The 20,849-nt window shown below is 44.0% G+C and overlaps 1 protein-coding gene across 1 annotated transcript; it reads left to right on the top strand.

The window, feature by feature from the left end:
- Positions 1-1,007: 1,007 nt before the first annotated feature.
- LOC310818135 (connector enhancer of kinase suppressor of ras 2-like) lies at positions 1,008-17,864 on the top strand (the record flags this gene model as incomplete). The annotated part of the gene is made up of 22 exons (XM_083688918.1): positions 1,008-1,071; positions 5,701-5,864; positions 8,051-8,253; positions 8,745-8,850; positions 9,705-9,746; positions 9,889-10,008; positions 10,670-10,729; positions 10,928-10,996; positions 11,231-11,377; positions 12,065-12,198; positions 12,497-12,699; positions 12,893-12,982; positions 14,026-14,216; positions 14,337-14,385; positions 14,554-14,729; positions 14,893-14,966; positions 15,145-15,216; positions 15,453-15,520; positions 15,665-15,765; positions 15,880-16,378; positions 17,344-17,543; positions 17,817-17,864. 22 exons carry the CDS (start codon positions 1,008-1,010, stop codon positions 17,862-17,864), a joined length of 2,880 nt encoding a protein of 959 aa, XP_083545044.1.
- Positions 17,865-20,849: the final 2,985 nt, after the last annotated feature.

Below are 20,849 nucleotides of genomic sequence, written 5' to 3'. Positions count from 1 at the left end.
CTGTTGGTTGATTTGTTTAATACTGGGAGTGAAATTGATGTGACGCCTCCAGTGAAGAAGGGGGCGCGCCTATGACCCGAGAAAGGCAGCAAATTTAACCGCTTTCATTTGATGGCTGTGAATATTTTTTTTTCCTTTCGCTATGACCGAATATACTGTATATCCCATAAGATACCTTGTTAGGCCACATACAGTACTAACTAGGCTAATTGTGAGTATAATAATAGTAGGCCTATTTAACATTCCTTCTATAAATTAATCATAAGCAAGACAAGACAAGACAAGTTCGAGTTCAACACGTCTGTGTGTCAATGGATTGGACTGTTATTCTTAAGGAGAGAAAATAATTGCAAATAGTTATTTTCCATATTCTTAAATAGCCTGTTAATCTCAAGTATATTAATGGGCCTAAATTTCATCTTGCTTCTCAGAGGATGATAATAAGAGTGGGGGACATTACCCTCGCCTCTGTTGCGACCGTCATTTCCACTAGACTGCGCTTGTATGATGGAGGCGTGAGCAGCAACAAAGAGCAGAGGCGAGGGAAACATTGGCGAGAGAAAGAGAGAGGAGGGAGATACAGAGAGCACAACGAACGTGCGTCTGATGAGGCGAAAAATAGTGCGAGTGACTCAGATGGGTTGCAGTCTACATGGGGAATGTGCGAAACAAACCTCCACACACGACAATCTATGTGTTCTCCTTAGGATTGTATGAGATGAATTGGCGAGGGGGTCTCAGTGCCACCAGAATCGTGTAGCAGTCTGACATGAATGACAAATAAAGGAGCTATTCGAGCGCACAACAAGCATCAAGCAGGAGGAATGTGCAGAAATCTAGCGTGCTCTATTCAAGCCACCTAGAACGCTTCGGATCCGATGGACCTCCCTCGTCGTTGTTAGTAAACACGCAGTGGATTAAAGAATCAAACACAGAATTTAGTGCGTTTCAAGATTTGGAGTGTTGGAAGGTTTGTTTTGTCAGGCGAGACCTGAAAAACTTCTACGATGGCTCTGGTCATGGAGCCCGTAAGCAAGTGGAGTTCGAGTCAAGTGGTGGACTGGATGAAAGGTACGCCACATAAATATGTGTGGATGTGTGGATTCTTGCCGAACTAGACACAAAATGCAACGAAACCATATGAAAACATGCAATGAAACCATATATCTGTCTCCAAATATTTTGCCAACAAATGTGTTCAACTCTGAGTCTCTGATCAATACATTTAGTTAAAGCGAACCATCTCTGGAGATGGGGTGAATCAAACACCTGCTGATCCCCTAGGATCTACTCTATGGGTTTAGGATCTACTCTATGGTGAATTGATATTATGTAATCAATTACCTACCACTTATACAATGTATGTTTTAATTAAATCGACTTGGACCTCATAACACTTAAGAATGAGGTGATTTATAATTGAAAGAGTCCTCAATTGAGATGGTTATAGAGATTGTCAGAATATGTCAGAATATTTCCATTATGTAAGAAATTATGTGATGTTTCTAATAGGCCTAAAGCTAAATATGATTAAAGGAATAAACTCTCAAGTCTATCTGAAGAGCAGGAAATTAAGCATATTTTCAGCTGATATCCAAAATTAATGACTAGAGCCTGTAAAAAAACTATTTTACTACATCCTTGCTCTGGAGTGGAAGTGCAGTATGTCCCTAAATATGATTTAAGACATACACTAAAGGTTAGGATGTTCTGGTGCAGTAATAACTATAGTTAAATAGTACTGTATATGGGTGTAAGTATGTGCTATGTCAGCCAGGTGACTGTGTGAGGTCATGGAACAAGTCTGCCTGGCAGTAGACCAGCATTGCTTTGGGGAGATGGTCAACCAGATGGTGGTGATGCACCATGTGCTACTGAGACACCTTGGATTAATGGAACATCAGTTGAAACATCATCTTTAAGAGTGTGTTTGGTTTTCTCACTCCCTCTCTCACGCACACACACACACACACACACACACTCACAGTAATGCCATGTCAAAATACTTAATTGGCAACAATCCTTCATCCCCTATGCAATCTAGTTACTGTTGAAATTAAGTGGAGCTGTAACACTTCATATACTCACCAAAATGTGCCAAGATAAAGTAACCGTGTGTAAGTGTGTGAGTGTGTGTGATGTGTTTTGTTTGTCTGTATAGTGTGTGTTGTTTTCCTGGACTGAGTACTGTAGAGGATTATAGCCTCATGGTGATGCTAAAACGTGTTCATTTACTTATTCACGCCTCCACTGCCTCAACATACGCTCACAGATTCAGTCACGCTTTAAACATACTCGGCAATTTGACTGGCTGAGACACATTACTGGCTGCTAGGATTAGGCATCAATCAGTTTAATACAAGATATAAGCAAGGTGTGTGTGTGTGTGTGTAACTTGGAGAGCGAAGCTGAACTGGAGAGATATAAAGCAAGAGTAAGATTTCATGAGGAAAAGGTGGAGATTGGGGAAGAGAAACTCAGATAGCATGGAACTCAGAGAGGGCCCTTCGGTGGCCCATCATGTGATAAGTCGAGCTGAGACAAGTCTTAGGCCCAGAGCCCAGTAATGGTGATATAAAGTGAGGGAAGGGGAAATGGAAAGAGACTGAGAGAAGAAAATAGAGAGCTTGTATCTAGTCTCTCATCCATTCCTAGTTCCTAAGGGCCGACAGCATTTCATCATTAGCATTCAGAGGTTCCAGTATTAGCATATGGCTCAGTGATGTCACTGGAGGCCAAATAGGAGCATCCTGTGACCTTCTCATAATGCCACTCCTCATCCCTCTGGTGTTCCTATGACCAAGGCTCTCTTCTCTCAGGTCTGACAAAGCCTTGCCAAAGAAAAAGCTCTCCACTGGCACTTAAACGGAAATAAATAGATGGACTATAATGAAGGGTAAATTGTGCCTGTCTGTTTAGATGTGCAGGAGTATCATTACACATCCCGTGCAGTTGAACAACTGCAATTAGTTGTTTAATGTTGCAAAATGTACTCAAATTAAATTTTTGTTCTTTTGGAAATAGTTTATTTTTTACGCAGGACACCTGCCAAGTGTATGCCTTAAAGGTAATTACTAGTACGAGTATTCTCAAACAAAGCTGTAATTCACTGTTCTTGAATACTGTTTTTGAAAAGGGAATCTCATTACTTGTGTGGGGTAATTTCTTTGGAACATAAACCCAGAAACAATACTTATATTTTTATTTGAAATGCAAGTTTGAATATTGTGTGCCATGTCTTTGAGTGTACACTATGTGTTTTGTGCATTTATGTTTTTGTGGCTTTAGAGTGTTTATTGTCTCCATATTTGAATGCCCCCCCCCCCTTTCTATGTGTGTCTGTATGTGTGTGTGTCTTTGATCTGAATGGCTGACACCCAGTCCATGTCTCTTGACAGTGATAAATGATGTAGATTAACATAGTACCCCCCTCTCTAGGAAGCCAACACAATCATGTTCACAGCACTAAACATAACACTTTACCACAGCCACGATTACCAGCAGACTAATACCCTGTTAACCAGCATGCTCTGCTTGTGTACTCTTCCCAGTTAGGGTGACTGTCTGTCTCATTACAAAGAACAGCTCTGTTTTTATGCGACCAGTTGACTTAAGGGGGATTTCTCTGTAAAGTGCACTAAGGCTATTTTATGAACTGGGGGTTCTTTGCTCATATAGGTGGACTACCCCTGAATTGAGATATTAAATAATAGGGGTGTTTCGTTGATTTGGGGGATTGGGGGGGGGGGGGGGGGGTGCTTCTAGCCACCATTTCACTTATTTGTTTATTTACTCTATTGTTGTCTTGCAGACAAGGAGCCACTCTACCAAAACCCCATCGCATGGTTTCTATAGCAACATGGGGATTTCTTTATTGACAAATGGGTCTCGATTAACTTGGTAAAAAGGCTGATTTGTTAAGCCCTTAAATTGTATGCAAAGCCATGAAACTCCTCTTGCTGCTTCTCCATCCTTTTTCTGCCAGCTGAACTTGAGCCGAGTGCTTCATTAGGTTTGGGCCCATGAACACACTGCGATTGGGTATGAGTGTTCCACAGCCTTCTTTGTGAGAGAGTGACCGAGGGAAGAGAAAGGAGAAAAGAGTGTGGGAGAGTGGATGAGGGAGAGAATGGGAAAGACGAACTGAGAGATAAAGGGGACTGGGGGAAACCACTGAGCTATGGAGCAAAAACTTACAAACACAGCCTGACTCTGAGTCTGCCCTCTATGCACTCCTCAGATATTTGAGTGTGTATGTGTTAGTCTCTATGTTTACCTGTGTGTGTTTATGAATGACCTGTGTGTTTGCATCTTAGCTCATGTCTCATGGGAAGATAATAGCACCCTCCATGAAGAGCAGGGGGACAGAGGGGGGGGGGGGGTTGCGTTTCCGTGACAACATCAGGCCCTGCCAAGTAGGTCTGTCCCTATTTGCGGACAATGGTCCTTGAGGTCTATGGCTGTGCGTGTGTGTGTGACAGTAGTGTGTTGTAGCTAGAGCGTTGTGTGTGTTTGAGTGTTGAGTCCACTAACACTTAGAAAGACAGTGACTGATGGTGTTTGTATAGCTGTGAATTGAAACATTCAGAGAGTACTGTATTGTAGCTATAGCCTGTCACATAGATGCTGCCATCTTTGTTTTTGTATGCCAGAAACACAATGTTCAATTTGAACTGCTCTTCTGTTTTAAGTATTGGAAGTGTGGTAGTTTGTGTCAAGTGTGATTTTGTGACTAAATGTTTCGACAGTCCTGTGTTAACTGTGGGTTGTGAGTGGGTTGTGTGCAGTCGTTGAGAATTACCTTTTGGTTGATGTACTATATGGGTTCTGTTTATGGGAGGAAGAAAGGGTGTAGGCCTGATATAAGAAAACTGTGTGTGTGGGTTGTACCAATTTAATTAGTTGGACACACGTGTGGGGGTCTTTGTATCGAGGGTGATGTGTGAGTGTGTCTGTTCAGCTGTGCCTACCCAGAATGACACCATGTTCAGCTCTGCCACGTGTGTTCATCTTTGAAATCTCTGTGTGTCAGCTTACATTAAACCAAGCACAGGCTGCAGTTTGAACGTACGCACGCACGCACACACGCACACACACACACACACACACACACACACACACACACACACACACACACACGCACACACACAAGATGGTGTGATAGTGCCACTGCAAATCTCTCAGGACTGGGGAGCTCAACTGATGAAAGGGAGTTTCTTCACACAGCCCCTACCAGATGATGGAACATCTCCACACACAATATTTCGGCCTGTTAGTGAGGGACTGAGGTTGTTGGGCCTTCAGTCAAAAGCAGACTGGATGCTTTTGCTTATGTTGGTAATATCTGGCTTGAGATGAACCTGATACAAATACTTTATTGTCATATGAATTATATTATACTGCCTCTCAGAAAAACAGTTAATTTTGGCCTAGGCTACAGTACATATTGAAGTTTGACAATGTGAACATTGCAATTTCATAGTTAAGTGTAACTGAATGGGCTAATTCATAGGTTATTAATGTGTAAGTATGACCATTTTACCATATAATTACCATGTAGATAGTATGTACCCAGTAATCTCTGTACCGTTAAATAAAATGCCACCCAAATACATTTATTTACCCAAATCACAGAATTTTACATTCTGAAAAGATGATGCTTATAGTGAGTTTTGCTGATGCTGTGTCTTGTCCACCCAGGCCTGGATGACTGTCTGCAGCAGTACATTAAGACGTTTGAGAGGGAGAAGGTTGGGGGAGACCAGCTGCTCCGCGTTACCCACCAGGAGCTGGAGGATCTGGGTGTGTCCAGGATCGGCCATCAGGAGCTCATCTTGGAGGCTGTAGACCTGCTCTGTGCTCTGGTGAGTCCTCTCAAGAACACAATCACCCCTCCACAGTCAGCAACTCACATGGAGTCAATGAATTCAATTGTACAGAGAGTATGTAATTTATATTGGCTCAATGAATCATCTGAGAATTAATGAATGAATGAATGAATGGTTCACAGGGTTTGTGAATCAATTTAGAGCTTCAAGGAACCATCGAGAGACTCCAAAACTCACCTGTGCACTCACTCAGACCCACCCACATAATCACTTTTGGTTTCATTAGTTTGATTTTTCATTTTCGAGCATACCAAGACCCCTGTTTCCAGAGGTTAGGGAGGCAGCTGGCGGCTGGTGCTTAACTGGTAAGACTTTCTTCAGCTTAGGAGTGATTGATGTGCTGTGTAAAAGCTATTCTGTTCTGAAATGTTCCAGACTTGTTTTTAAGAGATTTTTTGGTCAAGATAGTTTTGTTGTCTCATGTCTGTGTAATTATTTAGACATAATATTATCCTTATCCATTATTGTATAGTTACGTATGTTCTTCTCTGATGATGGATTATTAATTGTTCATATTCTATTTATAGGCATGCAGTACATGTGTTTTGTAGGATGATTGAGTGCTGTTTGACATTAGGTAATTCCTCTCTCTTTTTCAGCTCCCTTTTCTCAGCATGCTGGTGGGGTTGTCACTTCCTGTCATTGATTCCAGAGAAAATAAACATTGATAATCCCCAATAATCCATGATTAATTTCTCATTCGCTGTCCCACACACAGAATCACACCATATTTTTGGGGTGGTTTTGGTGGGTGTGACACATGGATGACTGGGGGTATAACCAATAAGAGCAGAATATACAGAAAGAGGACAGGAAAGAAGAAAGAGAGAGAGAGATTAGAGTCTGAGTGGGTGATGAAAATGAAGGGAAATGAGTGAGGAGTTAGAGGAGGCAGGATGGAGAGAGGGAAAGAGGGATGTAGGGTGGAGAGAAAGAGAGAGTGGTTCAGAATCAGGAGACAGAGGTCACAGATGTTATCTGAAGCCCACTCATCCTCCCTAGCTGTACGGGTAAGCCTTGCCACAGCCCCAAAGCCCCTTATGTAAGTGGGATTTGGTTAAGTCAGTCAGGCACTGTATTAAATATGATTACTCATCAGCCCCCCTCCAAGAAACCCTCGCATGACAGACGCCTACAGACCCCTATGTGCAGCAGGGAATTGTGGGTAATGACTGTTCTGGTTTCCCCACACATGCGAGGTGACAGCTGGAGGGGGAGTGGGGGCGGGCTGATGGGTCAGTGGTTCTGTTAGTACTCACATGTTTGTCACATAGGCTTAAAGGGGCAATCTGGGGTTGGTACACATTAATGATATATAACCATTGATTCTTGAAGAATACAACTTCTAAACATCTGATGAGCTTAGTTAAACTGTCTTACCCCATCAGAACCTAAAATATAAGTTTTACTCCATTGTTTGTAAACAATGTAATTGCAAACAAACTGTAAAGCTTCAAAACATAGTTAAAATGATAATTTTGATCTCATGGATGGTCAGTCCTTGCATCCATAGCTCTGTCTATACATTTGAGAGTGGTTACATTTCTCCAGCTCCATCCCTTAGCTATTTACCAGTGGAGGGGAGACCACTTTGTTATTGTTTGAATCCCAGATTTCCCTTTTAAGCAGGTGGGTAGGACTCCCTGTGAGCCCCTGTCATGGGTCATGTTGGGTTATTTGCTAGGCTTTAATCTGTACTTTCTCTTCCCTGTGCTCTCTGAAACGTGTTGTCATCTGAATGCTCAGAGTCGTTCTCTTCATGTAACAACAGTGAGAAAATGCTCTCAAAGACGGGATTTGAGGAGGGAGCATCTATAGGAAGACATTGTTAATCTAATAACAGTTAATTTCAGTTATTTGGCCATTTTTTAGTTGCCATTGCTGATACAAATACACGACTCACTGATTACTGTACATTGTTTTCTCCACATTTGGGTCTGCTGTCAGAGCCCTTTGTCCATCAGACATGGTTGTTGTTTCTGTGAAATTCATATTGACAGAATAAAACCCCTTGAGATGCACCATCTTGTTTCTCGGGGCTCCTGTATGAACATAAAATAAAAGCAAACATCTAAATCCCAGATCGGATCAGTAAAAACACAGTAAACAAAAACAAAACAAATCATTCAAAGTGTATCTCCCCCATCTTCTCTCTCCCTCAGAACTACGGCCTGGAGACAGAGAATCTGAAAACCCTGTCCCATAAGCTCAATTCCTCTGCCAAGAACCTGCAGAACTTCATCACAGGGAGGCGGCGCAGCGGGCACTATGACGGCCGTGCCACCCGCAAGCTGCCCAACGACTTCCTCACCTCCGTGGTGGACCTCATTGCTGCAGCCAAGAGCCTGCTGGCATGGCTGGATAGGTGAGATTTGCAAAGAGCTACACATAGAAATATTCAGATACACACACACACACACACACACACACACACTCTCGTACACTACACACAGGTTTATGCTGGGGTCAGAGGTCAAAGTCTACTGGACATGGTCTGTTAAACACAATCAGCGCTTATGTAAGTCTTGTATTTGAGAGGTTTGCCATGAAAGCACTGAGCGTGCATGTTAAGAGCTTGTCCTCCTCAGGCCTTTTGGATTGTGCCAGACAGTGTCTGTGTGCATATGTGTGTCTGTGTGTGTGTGTATGTGTGTGTGTGTATGTGTGTGTGTTAGGACTACCATATGGAGTAAACAACCTTGTAGATACTGTACACCATTAGCTTTCTCAGGAACTACATCATACCAGCCTCATATACAAAAATGCCATGACATATGCACTGTATGTGTGACTGTCACTCATGTATTTCACAATTAAATGGGTCAGAAATAAGAATGATCTAATGGTTAATTCCAGGTGCTACTTCTTTTTCAGATCCCCATTTGCTGCAGTTGCAGACTACTCAATGACAAGAAACAATGTGATCCAGCTGTGTTTGGAGCTTACCACCATTGTACAGCAGGTAAACCTTCAAACAGTCACATATACAGTAGGCTGCTGTACACGACAGCTTTGGCCCTGTTTCCTAAAACTGGGTTATCTCAAAAATGTCTCAAAGGCTAAAGTTAGTGAGTCAACACACTGGAGCTTTCCTCTGCTATTGGAAATGACTGCATGGATCATCATGACCACAAAGAGAACACAGCCTCTAGCTACGCAAATGTAGCCTTGCTCTTTCTAAAGAGCACACACGTCTGCCTACAGTATGGGTACATGCTAGGATGTGTTTCTCTCTATGACTCCTTAATCACAGTCCAGTAACAGAGATAAACTGTTCCAGGTACTGCAGGTATAAAGGAAGGAAGGTTGTTTTCAGGCATCTCTCAGCTAGGTCAGGCGGGGCACTGCAGGAGGAGGACTGCAGCCTGCAGAGTGGGTATAAGTTTAGCCCTGAGTCCTGCAGTGTTTGGCTCAGGGACACACACAGCCTTCAGAAGGGTGTGTTCACACGCAGACAGGCACATCCGAACTGCCCTGGCCCAATGCTGAGGACGTCCTCGAGCAGCAGTTAAAGGAGGGAGTTTGTAACTGTGGAGTCCATCTGATGGCTTAGAGATATTGAGATATTGTGACACTCTGGAGAGTGGAGAAAGAGTAGGGAGTGGGGGTACTCAACCCATTGTATAGGGAGGGTGAGTCATGATGTGCTGTGCGTGTGTGTGTGTGTTTGTGTGTGTGTGTGGGGGGGGGGTTATTTATGCTGAACCACTCTATGCTTTGCATAAACCCACATAGTTATAGCTCTAATAATAATAACAACAACCTCCATCATGACACATTCTGCTGTGTACGTCTATCTCTCCATCTCTTTGGCAGGACTGTTCTGTATATGAGACAGAAAACAAGATTCTGCATGTGGTGAGTATCCCACTTATTTCAGTTCACTTCAACTCATGCAAACAGAATTACTGTACAATCTCCAGGTCATCCAAAAAAAGACTCAACATCATCTCTCTCTCTCTCTCTCTCTCTCTCTCTCTCTCTCTCTCTCTCTCTCCAGTGTAAAACTCTGTCTGGAGTGTGTGATCACATCATCTCTCTGTCCTCTGACCCCATGGTGTCCCAGTCTGCCCATCTGGAGGTTGTTCAGCTGGCCAACATCAAGTCTACTGAAGGACTGGTAAGACTCTTATAGGACCTTATAGACTGTTTCTCTCAATCAGTCTGTCTTTCTCACTCCTCTGCTTGATTCTGCTTGGTGATAGATATTAGGGGATTAGCACTGTATTTACCAGCTTAGAAGATGCTTACCCCTCTGTGGACTGGACATAAACCAAAACCTACTCCTCCATCCTTGCAATGACCTGCACTTAGATGTGAGTGTCCTGCTTGGGGCTACAGTAGATGCCCCCGCCCCCCATGCAAATGCACACAGGGGCATGGAGTGCTTCTCATACGCTTAATAAAACCTGAACAGAGGAGTGGGCCGAGTGCGTCTAAAATAAACCTCTTACTCTCTTCTCACTGAGACTGAGATACACTGCTTGTGTGTGTGTGTGTGTGTGTGTGTGTGTGTATGTGTGTATTGTATGTGTGTACTGTATTTGCAATGCACTTTAAGCCCCTTTCAGTGTTTTGAGTATGTATGTATGTATGTATGTATGTATGTATGTATGTATGTATGCCTCTCTCTGCAAGTGACGGTATCCAATAGAGAATTGACAGTGTAAATGTGTTTTATGTTTTATAGCTGTCTCTGTGCATGTTTGTGTTTTGTTGGTTGTTATATGTGTGAATCTGTGTATCCCCAGGCAATGACTCTTAACTGTCTCTCTCCATAGGGGATGTATATCAAGTCAACATATGACGGCCTGCATGTCATCACTGGAACGACCGAGGGAGTGAGTACAGTACCCATCCGCACTTTGCTCTGTCAAAGCTACGGAGACATTCGGCACATTGATCATTCTCACATTATATGGGGGTGAAGTTGTCACTCCCATAGCTCCATCACATTCAATCTACATAATTGACAGCGCACCACAGCAAGCACATCAGTGTGTTTATAATTCTCTCCCGCGTCTCTTCCTCTCTATCAGTCTTTGGCTGACCGCTGTAAGAAAATACATGCTGGAGATGAAGTCATACAGGTCAATCACCAGACAGTGGTGCGTCTCTCTCTCTTATTATCCTATATTTGACTGTCTAGCCTCTTTGTCTTACTATTTCCTTGCGGGGTGTTGATTCTTATGTGTGTAGAGAACATCTATGTTTATTTTGGGTGTGTGGGTGCGTGCCAGTGTGTCTGTGCGAGCCAGCGTGTGTGTGCGCGTCTGTATGTGTGCGTCTGCGTGAGTGCGCATCGGTGTGTTTTTGTACACTGACTGTGCTGTTGGCTGTAGGTGGGCTGGCAGTTGAAGAACTTGGTAAATTCACTGCGTGGGGACCCCGGGGGTGTTACATTGACACTGAAGAAGCGCCCACAGAGCACACTCACCTCCACCCCAGCACTACTGAAGAATATGAGATGGAAGCCCTTAGCCCTGCAAGTAAGATAACACTTTCAGTTAGAGGGGATGTTAACCAGTACTATTTCTGTGGGTCTGAGTGAACGTACATTGGGAGATGTATGTATGTGTTTGTGGTGGTGAACAAGTATTTGAGTAAGTTGCTTTCAGTGTACATTTGTATGTTTGTGTGTCTCAGTTAGGGAGTGAGTGAGTGCATGCATGTGGAGCATTTTGTAGCTGTGTACATGTGGTCGTGTTTTGCCCTAACTGTAATCTGAGTGATGTACTGTATGTGAACTAGTCTAAGGACTGTGTGTGTGGAGATGAGAGGGGAATGTATGAATCCAGCCCTGCCCCCTCTCAGGACCATGCTAGGCTAAGTGCTGTTTTGCTCCCCCTAGGGCCCTGACCAATTGGAGCGCATCACAGCTCAGCCTCCTGATCCCCTCCTCTCCTCCCCCCTCCCCCTCACCATTCCCTTCACCTCTTCTATGCCACCTCCCCCTCCTCCTTCTCCTCCTCCTCAGTGTATGATAAATAGAGTCTACCCTTTTGTATTTATCAGATGCAAAGGACCAAGTCATGTGCCATATATTCATAAAAAAGCTATAACTGTGATCATGGTCTGAAACTTTATCAAAACTATTCCTCATTATTCATGTAAAAAAAACAACTTCTCTCTCTATCTCTCCCCTTCTCTCTCTCCCTCTCTCTCTGTCCTCACAGCCAATCATCCCTCAGAGCCCTAGCAGCAGTGTGGCCACACCCACCAGTACACTCAGTACGCCGTCCAGGAGGGACAGCTGTGCTCTGCAGGACCTCTTCATTCCCCCGCCTCCAGAGGAACCATACACACCTAGGTAACCCCCCCCTCCACACACACACACACACACACACACACACACACACACACACACACACACACACACACACACACACACACACACACACACACTCACTCACTCACTCTCTCACACCGGTGCCCTCTACCAACTTGTCTGCTAGTCAGCTGGGTTAACTTAGCAGGACAACATGTAATGAAGCAACTATTTCTGTTAGGTGATACAAGGTGGTATACCTGTTCGCTATTGTGTTGAATGTGACTGCAGATTGTCCATAAGCATACAATGTAGTGTGTTATTGTTGTTTGTGCTGCAGAGATGACAAGGGGAATCTACCAGGCGATGACCTCCAATCTGACATCCCAGTTGCCAAGGGCTCTGACTCGCCCAACTCCTTCCTGGACCAGGAATGTCGCAGACGCTTCCCTCTGGTGGAGGAGGATGCAGTCCTGTACTGCTATGAGTACGACCAGAACCATGGGCCACCACCAGTCCGCAGAGACAGCACTCCCACATATGGTATGACCCAATCACAATCTGTGGGCTGGTAACGTCTGTAAGTCTTATGTGATGCCTGTAGGTTTTACGTAGTTATGTGATGTTAATGTGATTGTCTTTGTGATGGCATTTATGTGATGGATGTTCATGAGATGTATGTAATGTTTTGATATTTCTCCGTAGTTCTGTGATGTTTATGTTCTCTGTGCTCCAGGCAGGCTTAGGCCCATATCCATGCCAGTGGAATATAACTGGGTGGGGGACTATGAAGATCCAGCCAAGCTGAAGAGAGAGAGCAGGAGAGGTAGGTGGGAGGCTGGAGGAAAGAGAGATTGATAAAGAAAAAAAAAAAGAGAGAGATAGAGACAGAGCGAGAGCAGGAGAGAGCAGGAGAGGTGAGTGGGTGGATATCTCCCATAATTGAGCCAGGGGACTGGGTTTTTAATTCAGCATCTCAGATCCGTTAGCCAAGGGAATGGGAGGCTGAACAGGCTTGTCAGGCATGATAAGATGTTGAATTTCTTGCTATCCCACTCTCTGTCTATCTCTGTCATTCTTTTCCTGTCTTTCTCTGTGTGTTCATTAGTTTTCACTGCTCTCTTTTCCCCTCACCTCTCTCTCTTGCTTATGCTGTCTCTCTCTCTCTCTTTTCTTTTGGGTCTTGGAGGTATGTGGTTGCCTTGGCAACTGTAACAGGGATCTTCCCAAGATTTGTGAATTTCATTGGTCCCTGCTAGGCCTGGTGGCAAACAGAGTGGGAAGAGAGCGAATGGCCTTGTTTCAGTCTCAGAAGCAGCCATTCTGATGTTATGTTTTTGATTCCTAAGGGGGTGGTGGCAGTCTATTGTTCCTGTGGGCTTTTCAGCATCAGTGACTGCTATATTTATCTGCCTTTTTGGCAAGAGGCAGTATCTTGACATATAGTATCTTGGATTTCTGCCTGATGGCTGCATTTTTTCCTAGTTCTGAGAGAAATGGCTTGCACATATCAGAATAATGACAAAATGTATTTTAAAATATCTATGTTCAGTGCGATAACAGGGTTTGAAGGTATTTGGTTGAGTTCCTCAGACCTAGCCAAATCACTGGACATAAAAAAATACAATTAGACTGCCCTATGACATGACTCAAAAAACCCAAACCATTGAGATGGGGAACCTTCATCAAAGCCTATAAGTAAACTTGACATGACTAAGCCCACAAGTCAGACAACTGTCTCTTTCCATCTAAGCAATCAATACCCAGTGTACAGAATTGGCTTTTGCTGTTGTTCAAACTTTGCAGTAACCTACAACAGACTTACCATAATAAGACATGTAGAATCAGATCTAGTGCCTGCTCCCATAGAGAACTCCCTCCTGCGGTATGTGAGTGAGGACAAGGCCATGCCTGAGGAGTACCTGACAGGACGTAGTTTGGGCCAGAGCAGGAAGAAGAATGACAAGGGGGCCAGCCCCACCCACTACGCCCTTGTCCCCGCACTTCAGATGGAAGTGTCCATGTCTACGTCGAGCTCAGACACCACCTCCCTCTATCACGTGAGTCCCTTCCCCCTGGAAAACCACAGGGAGGTTTTTGGTTGTTGTTAGAAGAGGTACAGTTAACTAGACAAGCAAAATGAGATGGCTACCCTTCATATTTTCTGTTTCATTTTGTAGATGTTTGAACGATCCTCACTGCTCTCAAGATCTAGGAAGAAGAGCAAAAGTGAGTCATCCTATGTGTACATGAACAAACTCACCGTAACAATCTTCAGCAAACACACTGACATACATGAACTCAAACACTTAGATTGAAGCTCATACACACCACTCAATGTAGTAGAATTGTTCTCATTCCTCGCCTCCTTTCTCCCCCCTCTCCTCCCTGCAGTAGGGGGCTCTCTTTCGTCCATCAGTAAGCGGCGTATCTCCTGTAAGGACCTGGGACGAGGGGACTGTGAGGGCTGGCTTTGGAAGAAGAAGGATGCTAAAAGCTACTTCTCCCAGAAGTGGAAGAAGTACTGGTTCATTCTGAAAGACACCTGCTTGTACTGGTACATGAATGAGGAGGTGGGTGTGTGACTTTGCTGCCAGGTCTGCTTCAGGTGTTTTTAAACTGAAAAATATGCATGTGAAAATATGTCCTTCACCATGCTCTGGCTCTACATGCTTTGTGCTGGGTCAGAACAATCGTGCGTTTGCATATTATGATATTGTGTTTTTTTCTCTACAGGATGAGAAGGCGGAGGGCTTTGTGAGTCTCCCAGAATTCAAAATTGATCGTGCAACTGAGTGCCGGAGGAAGTTGTGAGTACATGTGTTTTGCATATTGAGCACTACATCTATGTGTCTCTTGTTGTCTGTTACTGTAACTTGTGTGACCTTCTGTCTGTTTGTTTGTTTGTTTGTTTGTTTGTTGCCTGTCTGTGTGCTTCAGGGGAAGTATGGTGGAATATGTCCTTGACTGCTTGTGTCTATGTTTCAGTGCTTTCAAGGCCTGCCATCCAAAGATAAAGAGTTTCTACTTTGCAGCGGAAAATGTGGATGACATGAACAGGTGAGAGAATGAGCCACTATCAGTAATGAGTATCTGAGACTCTGAGAAGTTGATATGTTGGAATGAGACAGAAAGAGACAGAGGTGAGGCAGATGGAGACCTGAACAGGTTAGACAGGGCTAGAGATAAGCAGGTGAGCTGATGTGAGCGACATGAACAGTTTTGATAGCAGCAGTTTTGGAATGGTGTCAGGCTGCCAGATATCATTGTTGTTACAATCCAATGTTCCCCCACAGGTGGCTGAGCTGTCTGAACATGGCCGTCGCTGGTTACTCAGAGCAGGAGCAGATTCGACATGACCAAAGTAGGAACTATCACAAATACAATAAAATGTATGAATACATCATATTATGCTCTGCTGCTGTTGTCCACCTTGGAAATACCTCCCACATTGGCGGATGATAGTGAAGTCTTCTCTTCTCTGCTTCTTTGTTTTCATCCTCACCAGACTACTGGAGTGAGAGTGATCACGAGGACATGGAGATGCCATCAATGCCCAAACAGGACAGCCCTCCTCCCCCCTATGACACCTACCCCAGACCCCCCTCGGTGAGTCACTCTGTCTGTTTGTAGACAATTATTCGGCTCCTTGTTCTAATGTGGTGAACTCTTGTCCTCTTCTCCTTTTATTTACCTTATTGTTCCACTGTTGCTTCTCTGTAGGTGTCACAGATGAGTCCGTACCTGGAGCCCAAACATGGTCGCCTCTCCTCCTCAGAGACCTTCCAGTCTCGCTCTTCTCACGAGGAGTTCCGCCCCGAGCCACAGGAGGGCAGCAGCTGCGGTGGGTCACCTGGGCAGAAGTCGGCCAGCCAGCGGCGCTCGTGGCAGGACCTGATTGAGACTCCCCTTGGCAGCACGGGGCTGCACTACCTGCAGACACTGCCCCTGGAGGAGGCCTTGCTGCAGCAGTCTGGAGGGGGAGTGTCTGTGGAGTACCGCAGGCAGTCCACACTCCCTGCCCAGCGCAGCCTGCTACATGAGCAGTACAACGCCCTGCCCCTGCCTCTTAGCCACAGTGTCCCTGCAGAGGCAGTGGGGAAACCCCGCAGCTTCACCCTGCCCCGGGACAGTGGCCTCCATGCAATCCTGTCAGCCTCAGCCAGCACCTCCGAATACAGAGACCCACACCACTACCAGCTGGGCCAGGCCAGAAACACAGGTAATACATGAATGAGACACAGGAGAAGATGTGACGAGCTAACTCTCTGTAGGATATAACTTGATGGGTAAATTGTGATGTGTGCTTAAATGGTAATGAGTGCATGAAGGGTTATAACCTGGTAACCAGTGGTGAGTGATGCTGCTTATATAGACCATTGTTGAGACCCAGTATGTGTCACTCACTGACGATGCTGATTAACTCAGATTTAGACGAAGGCCATCCCCCATCCCCCTAATACATCCAGAACTGTACTATAAAGTGAGGTGAAATCTTAGTGTCCTATTTGACACTAATTCATTCTGGCAGCCCAACCCCCTCCTTGCTCTCCTCTACACTCATTCACTCACTCGCTCACACGCACGTACGCACGCACACACACGCACGCACACGCACACACGCACACATACACGATAGAGACGTCCCCACGGCAATTTTTGAGGGGGGGTGGAGCGAGAAAGAATCCTTTCAGCCCATGTTAATGTTGAATTCTGAACAGGACAAAGAAACATGCCCACGGGGCCTTTCTCCCTGTCCTCATTTCTCTCTCACTCTATCACTCACTCGCTGTAGCTCTACCACTCTCTAAAGACTCCGGTCTAAGACAAAGACACACACAGCAAACTTGGCTTCAAAGCACAGCCCCAGAGTTTTACAACTGATCCCCAAAATATTTATGACAAGTACCACCAGACACAAAGAGGTTTGAGTGTTTGAATCTTCATAATTTGCTAGTGCAATGTGACAATAGCAACACAAGAGGGCAGTATCTGTGAAAAAGTGCAGATATGCACCAGATTGTGTGTGCTCTGCCTGCTTATGAGGAGGCACAATGCTTATCTTGTCCGATAGAGGGATCTAGATTTTAGATACAAATGCATGCTGTTATTTTATTGATGTGGTGTTCTATAAAGCCACAGAGACAGCCGGTCGACATGTTAATGTATAACACTGCTTTTCCTAAGTCTGTGAGCGGGAGGGCAGGCCCCAGGCGGACTCTCTGGGGGACCTGTACCGGGCACTGGAGAGGGCCAACCTGGCCTCCATGGGCGAGCACAGGCCCTCCACCCGCCTGGAATACAAACGCTCGTTTGTCCGACGGGTTAATGACCCGCTGCTCAGTGAAAAACTTCACCGCCTCCGCATCCTACAGACTGCACTCAAGGTACAGTTGGACACTTGCCTGTCTGTCAGGCTACTTTGCTGGCAACTTTTTTACTCATGTCCCCTCACCTATATAATTCTTCTATCCCCGTTAGTTTCAGAAATGTTTTTGCGTGCGTGCGTGCGTGCGTGCGTGCGTGCGTGTGTCTATGTGTGTGCATGCATGCCTGTATGTATTTGTCTGTGTGTACGTATATATGTTTGTGTGCGTGTACATGTATGTTTATATATGTATATCTCACCTCTTTTATGGACGCTACTCTCCCTTTTACAGAATGTCCCTCTTCAGGACACAGATCCATCATTGGGGTTTTTAGGATAACCTGTGTGGAACAGCACATGGACACAGCCCCATCAGAATCGCCCCCTTCTTTCTTCCAAGATACACGTCTTCCCTCAGCCGTCCTCCAGCCATCCCCCCATCCCTAGAGAGAGACAAAGCTCTCATTCTCTCTGCATGGCTCTCTGACTGCACACCTCTCTCCCACATCTGTCTTCTTCCACCTGTTTCACTCTACACCAGCTGTTCAATGTACATTCATCTCACTCACTCCAGTCTCCATCCCTCTTTTTCTCTCTCACTCACAAGAGTTTTTGGAGTGAAGACATTTTCAATGAAGAACATTAAGTAATCTGTATCATTTGACTCACTAATAGGAATCTTTAAGGAGGCACACATCAACAGTCTTTTTTGGTTGGATGATTTTGGATGAGTACTTTTCACCCATCTGAAAGACTGCATTAGTGGAGGCGCTTTAAAGTCACTGCTTACATGCATGGCCATTTTATAACCTTGCTTCAGTACAGTATTGTTTGTTCCGAAGATTATACTGGAGTTTTACAGTCTCACTACAATGAATCTCGATCTTAAATGAATTATAAGCAATCGTATTTTTTGATGTCCACAATGTTTATGTTATGCATGAGTGAATGGTTAATGAGTATGTCTGTGTGTTATGAGAGTGTACAGTATGTTAAGCATATATATATATATATTGCATAAACCGCATTTCCACAACTGCAAATGTCAGCACAACAATTTAAGGAGACAAATAAAACGTATGTGCAGTGCCTCAGAGATTCTGAAAGTCCACTACTCCAAGACCGGGTGGGCAGATGGTAGATGGCTTCAAGAAGCAATCCCTCTTTAATAACTCCTGTAGTAATAACCAGAAACTGGTGCACACAGACAGACAAGGACTGGCAGTAATAAACCAGTGCTGTAAATTGGGAAGGATTGATCAGAAACACTTGTCTATTTTTGTATGCATGCTATCTATCCAAATGTTTGTAAATTGTTTTGTATTCCAATGTATGTGTAATCTGGAGACTGCTGGCGTTAACCCACCCTCCATATTGTGTTTCTAAGAAATATTTTACATTTTCAGGAAAACCGACAGAAAGTGTTAGTTTTAAAAGTGTTCTCTGCAAAGGTAAATAACTGTATTTATAAACTGTTCAATGTATGAGCATGCTTTATATAACTAAAACACAATACCATGCCATTTGAATTCTATGGAAGTCGCACATGTGTGCAGTATTGTGGCTACTTTAATTTTTTATTCAATAAACAATGGCTTGTCCATCTCATGAACTGTCCCTGAATGATGATTCTTCCATGTGAGGTCTTTCCTGTGGCTCTTCTATTGCTAATGTATACACATAGGGGATACAGATTAATAAAATATAAACATTTTCCTCTTAAAGTTTATCACCCATTGTTTGAGGTTAGGTAGGAGTATATTTACAACATTGAATTGATTTGAATTGACTTAAATTCAAAACAACTTTATTTGTCCCTTTAGGGCAATTTGTATGAGGGTTTAAACAGTGTTTCAGACACACATGACAGGCATATAGACAATAAATAGACAAGACATGTCAATTAACTTAATCATATTAGAATTAATTAATACATTATCAGCCTTTTTAGAGTGATCATTGACATCAAATCAAGGATGTCTGAGAAGATTCAACCTACAGTTACAGTTATCCTAGCTAAAGCGCAACTTGAAGTCTATAGTACTCCGCTCGCTGTGCCACAATGGTATAGCTTCAACTAAGTTACTGTACGTACAGTATGTAGAATATACAAATTCAGCTGTAACATTACAAGACCCCATCTATAACACATTCAGAGATAGAGGTACACATAGAGGCTTGATACTAGACATGTTCATTTATGCTTAATAATATGACAAAAACAGACATGATTTTATTGAGGAACAAAATGAATTGAAGAGGTTCAGTTGTTAACCATTCTATCAGAGGTTAGTTTATGTGTAATTCTCCAGATTTCAAGCATCACAGTGGATCAACCTTTCTACACTTCAGAAGTTTTACTTAGTGCAACCTAGCTCCTTTGTTCTGACATCATAGATCCATAGATTGCGAATACCAGGAACAAAGAGATACTATACATCAAACAAATTACAACATGCAGATCAGGGCTAATGGCATGCTTGACCCTGTACGCCATAAACGCTACAGTACCAAGCAAAGTAGGTGATACAGATGACCATAAGATGTGTGCTGCAGAGATTACAGTATGTGCAAGCAAGAAGTTAAAAAGCAGTAAGCTATTAGTGTAACGTTTTGGTATAGTAAGCGGACCCAGGTGCGGTGCAGATAAAGGGAGGCAGACGAGTAGGTAGTGGTACCAAAAAAAAGGATCTTTACTTAATGAAGTGCAGACAAAACAGCATACAAACACAGACTTAAGCTCGAAAACAAAGGGGGAGAACACAGTCTCTAAAAACAGTACTGGTATATTCAATTAGCTTATGTTCTTGAAGCGACCAACACACGGTGAAGACTAAGCGGGGAGTGAAGGGAAGTGAGGGTCCATAAAGCATCAGTGACAATTACACACAGGTGCAGGTGATAAGTCTGTGATTGAGGCGGCACAGTGGAAGGATGGAGGGAGACACCTAGGGGCCGCACTGGGGAGTGCGACCCCCATCCGTAACAGTTACTGACAGGCCAAGTTGAGATCAGTCCTGATATATGCATATGTACTTTTTTACAGCCCACAGTTGTTGTTGTTTTTTACATAAGCCATGTATAATAGCAGTCAAATTAATGTTGTCATTCTGCATTTGCAAACCAGACAGAGATATAATAGTTTATAATGATTCCATCTTTTTGGGAAATACATGGTGCAACCCCTGAGGCTGTGAGTTCGATTCCCTCTGGGACCATATGAAGTAAACATGTATGCACTCATTTTGGGGAAATACTCTAAACACTGCATCTCTGCAGGGACTTGCAGTGGGCCTTATGTTGGGTTCTTTATCCACATGGTGGC

This window comes from Argentina silus (genome assembly GCF_951799395.1).
Source record: "Argentina silus genome assembly, chromosome: 2".
NCBI lineage: Eukaryota > Metazoa > Chordata > Actinopteri > Argentiniformes > Argentinidae > Argentina > Argentina silus.
This window is presented reverse-complemented; position numbering and strand designations above follow the sequence as displayed.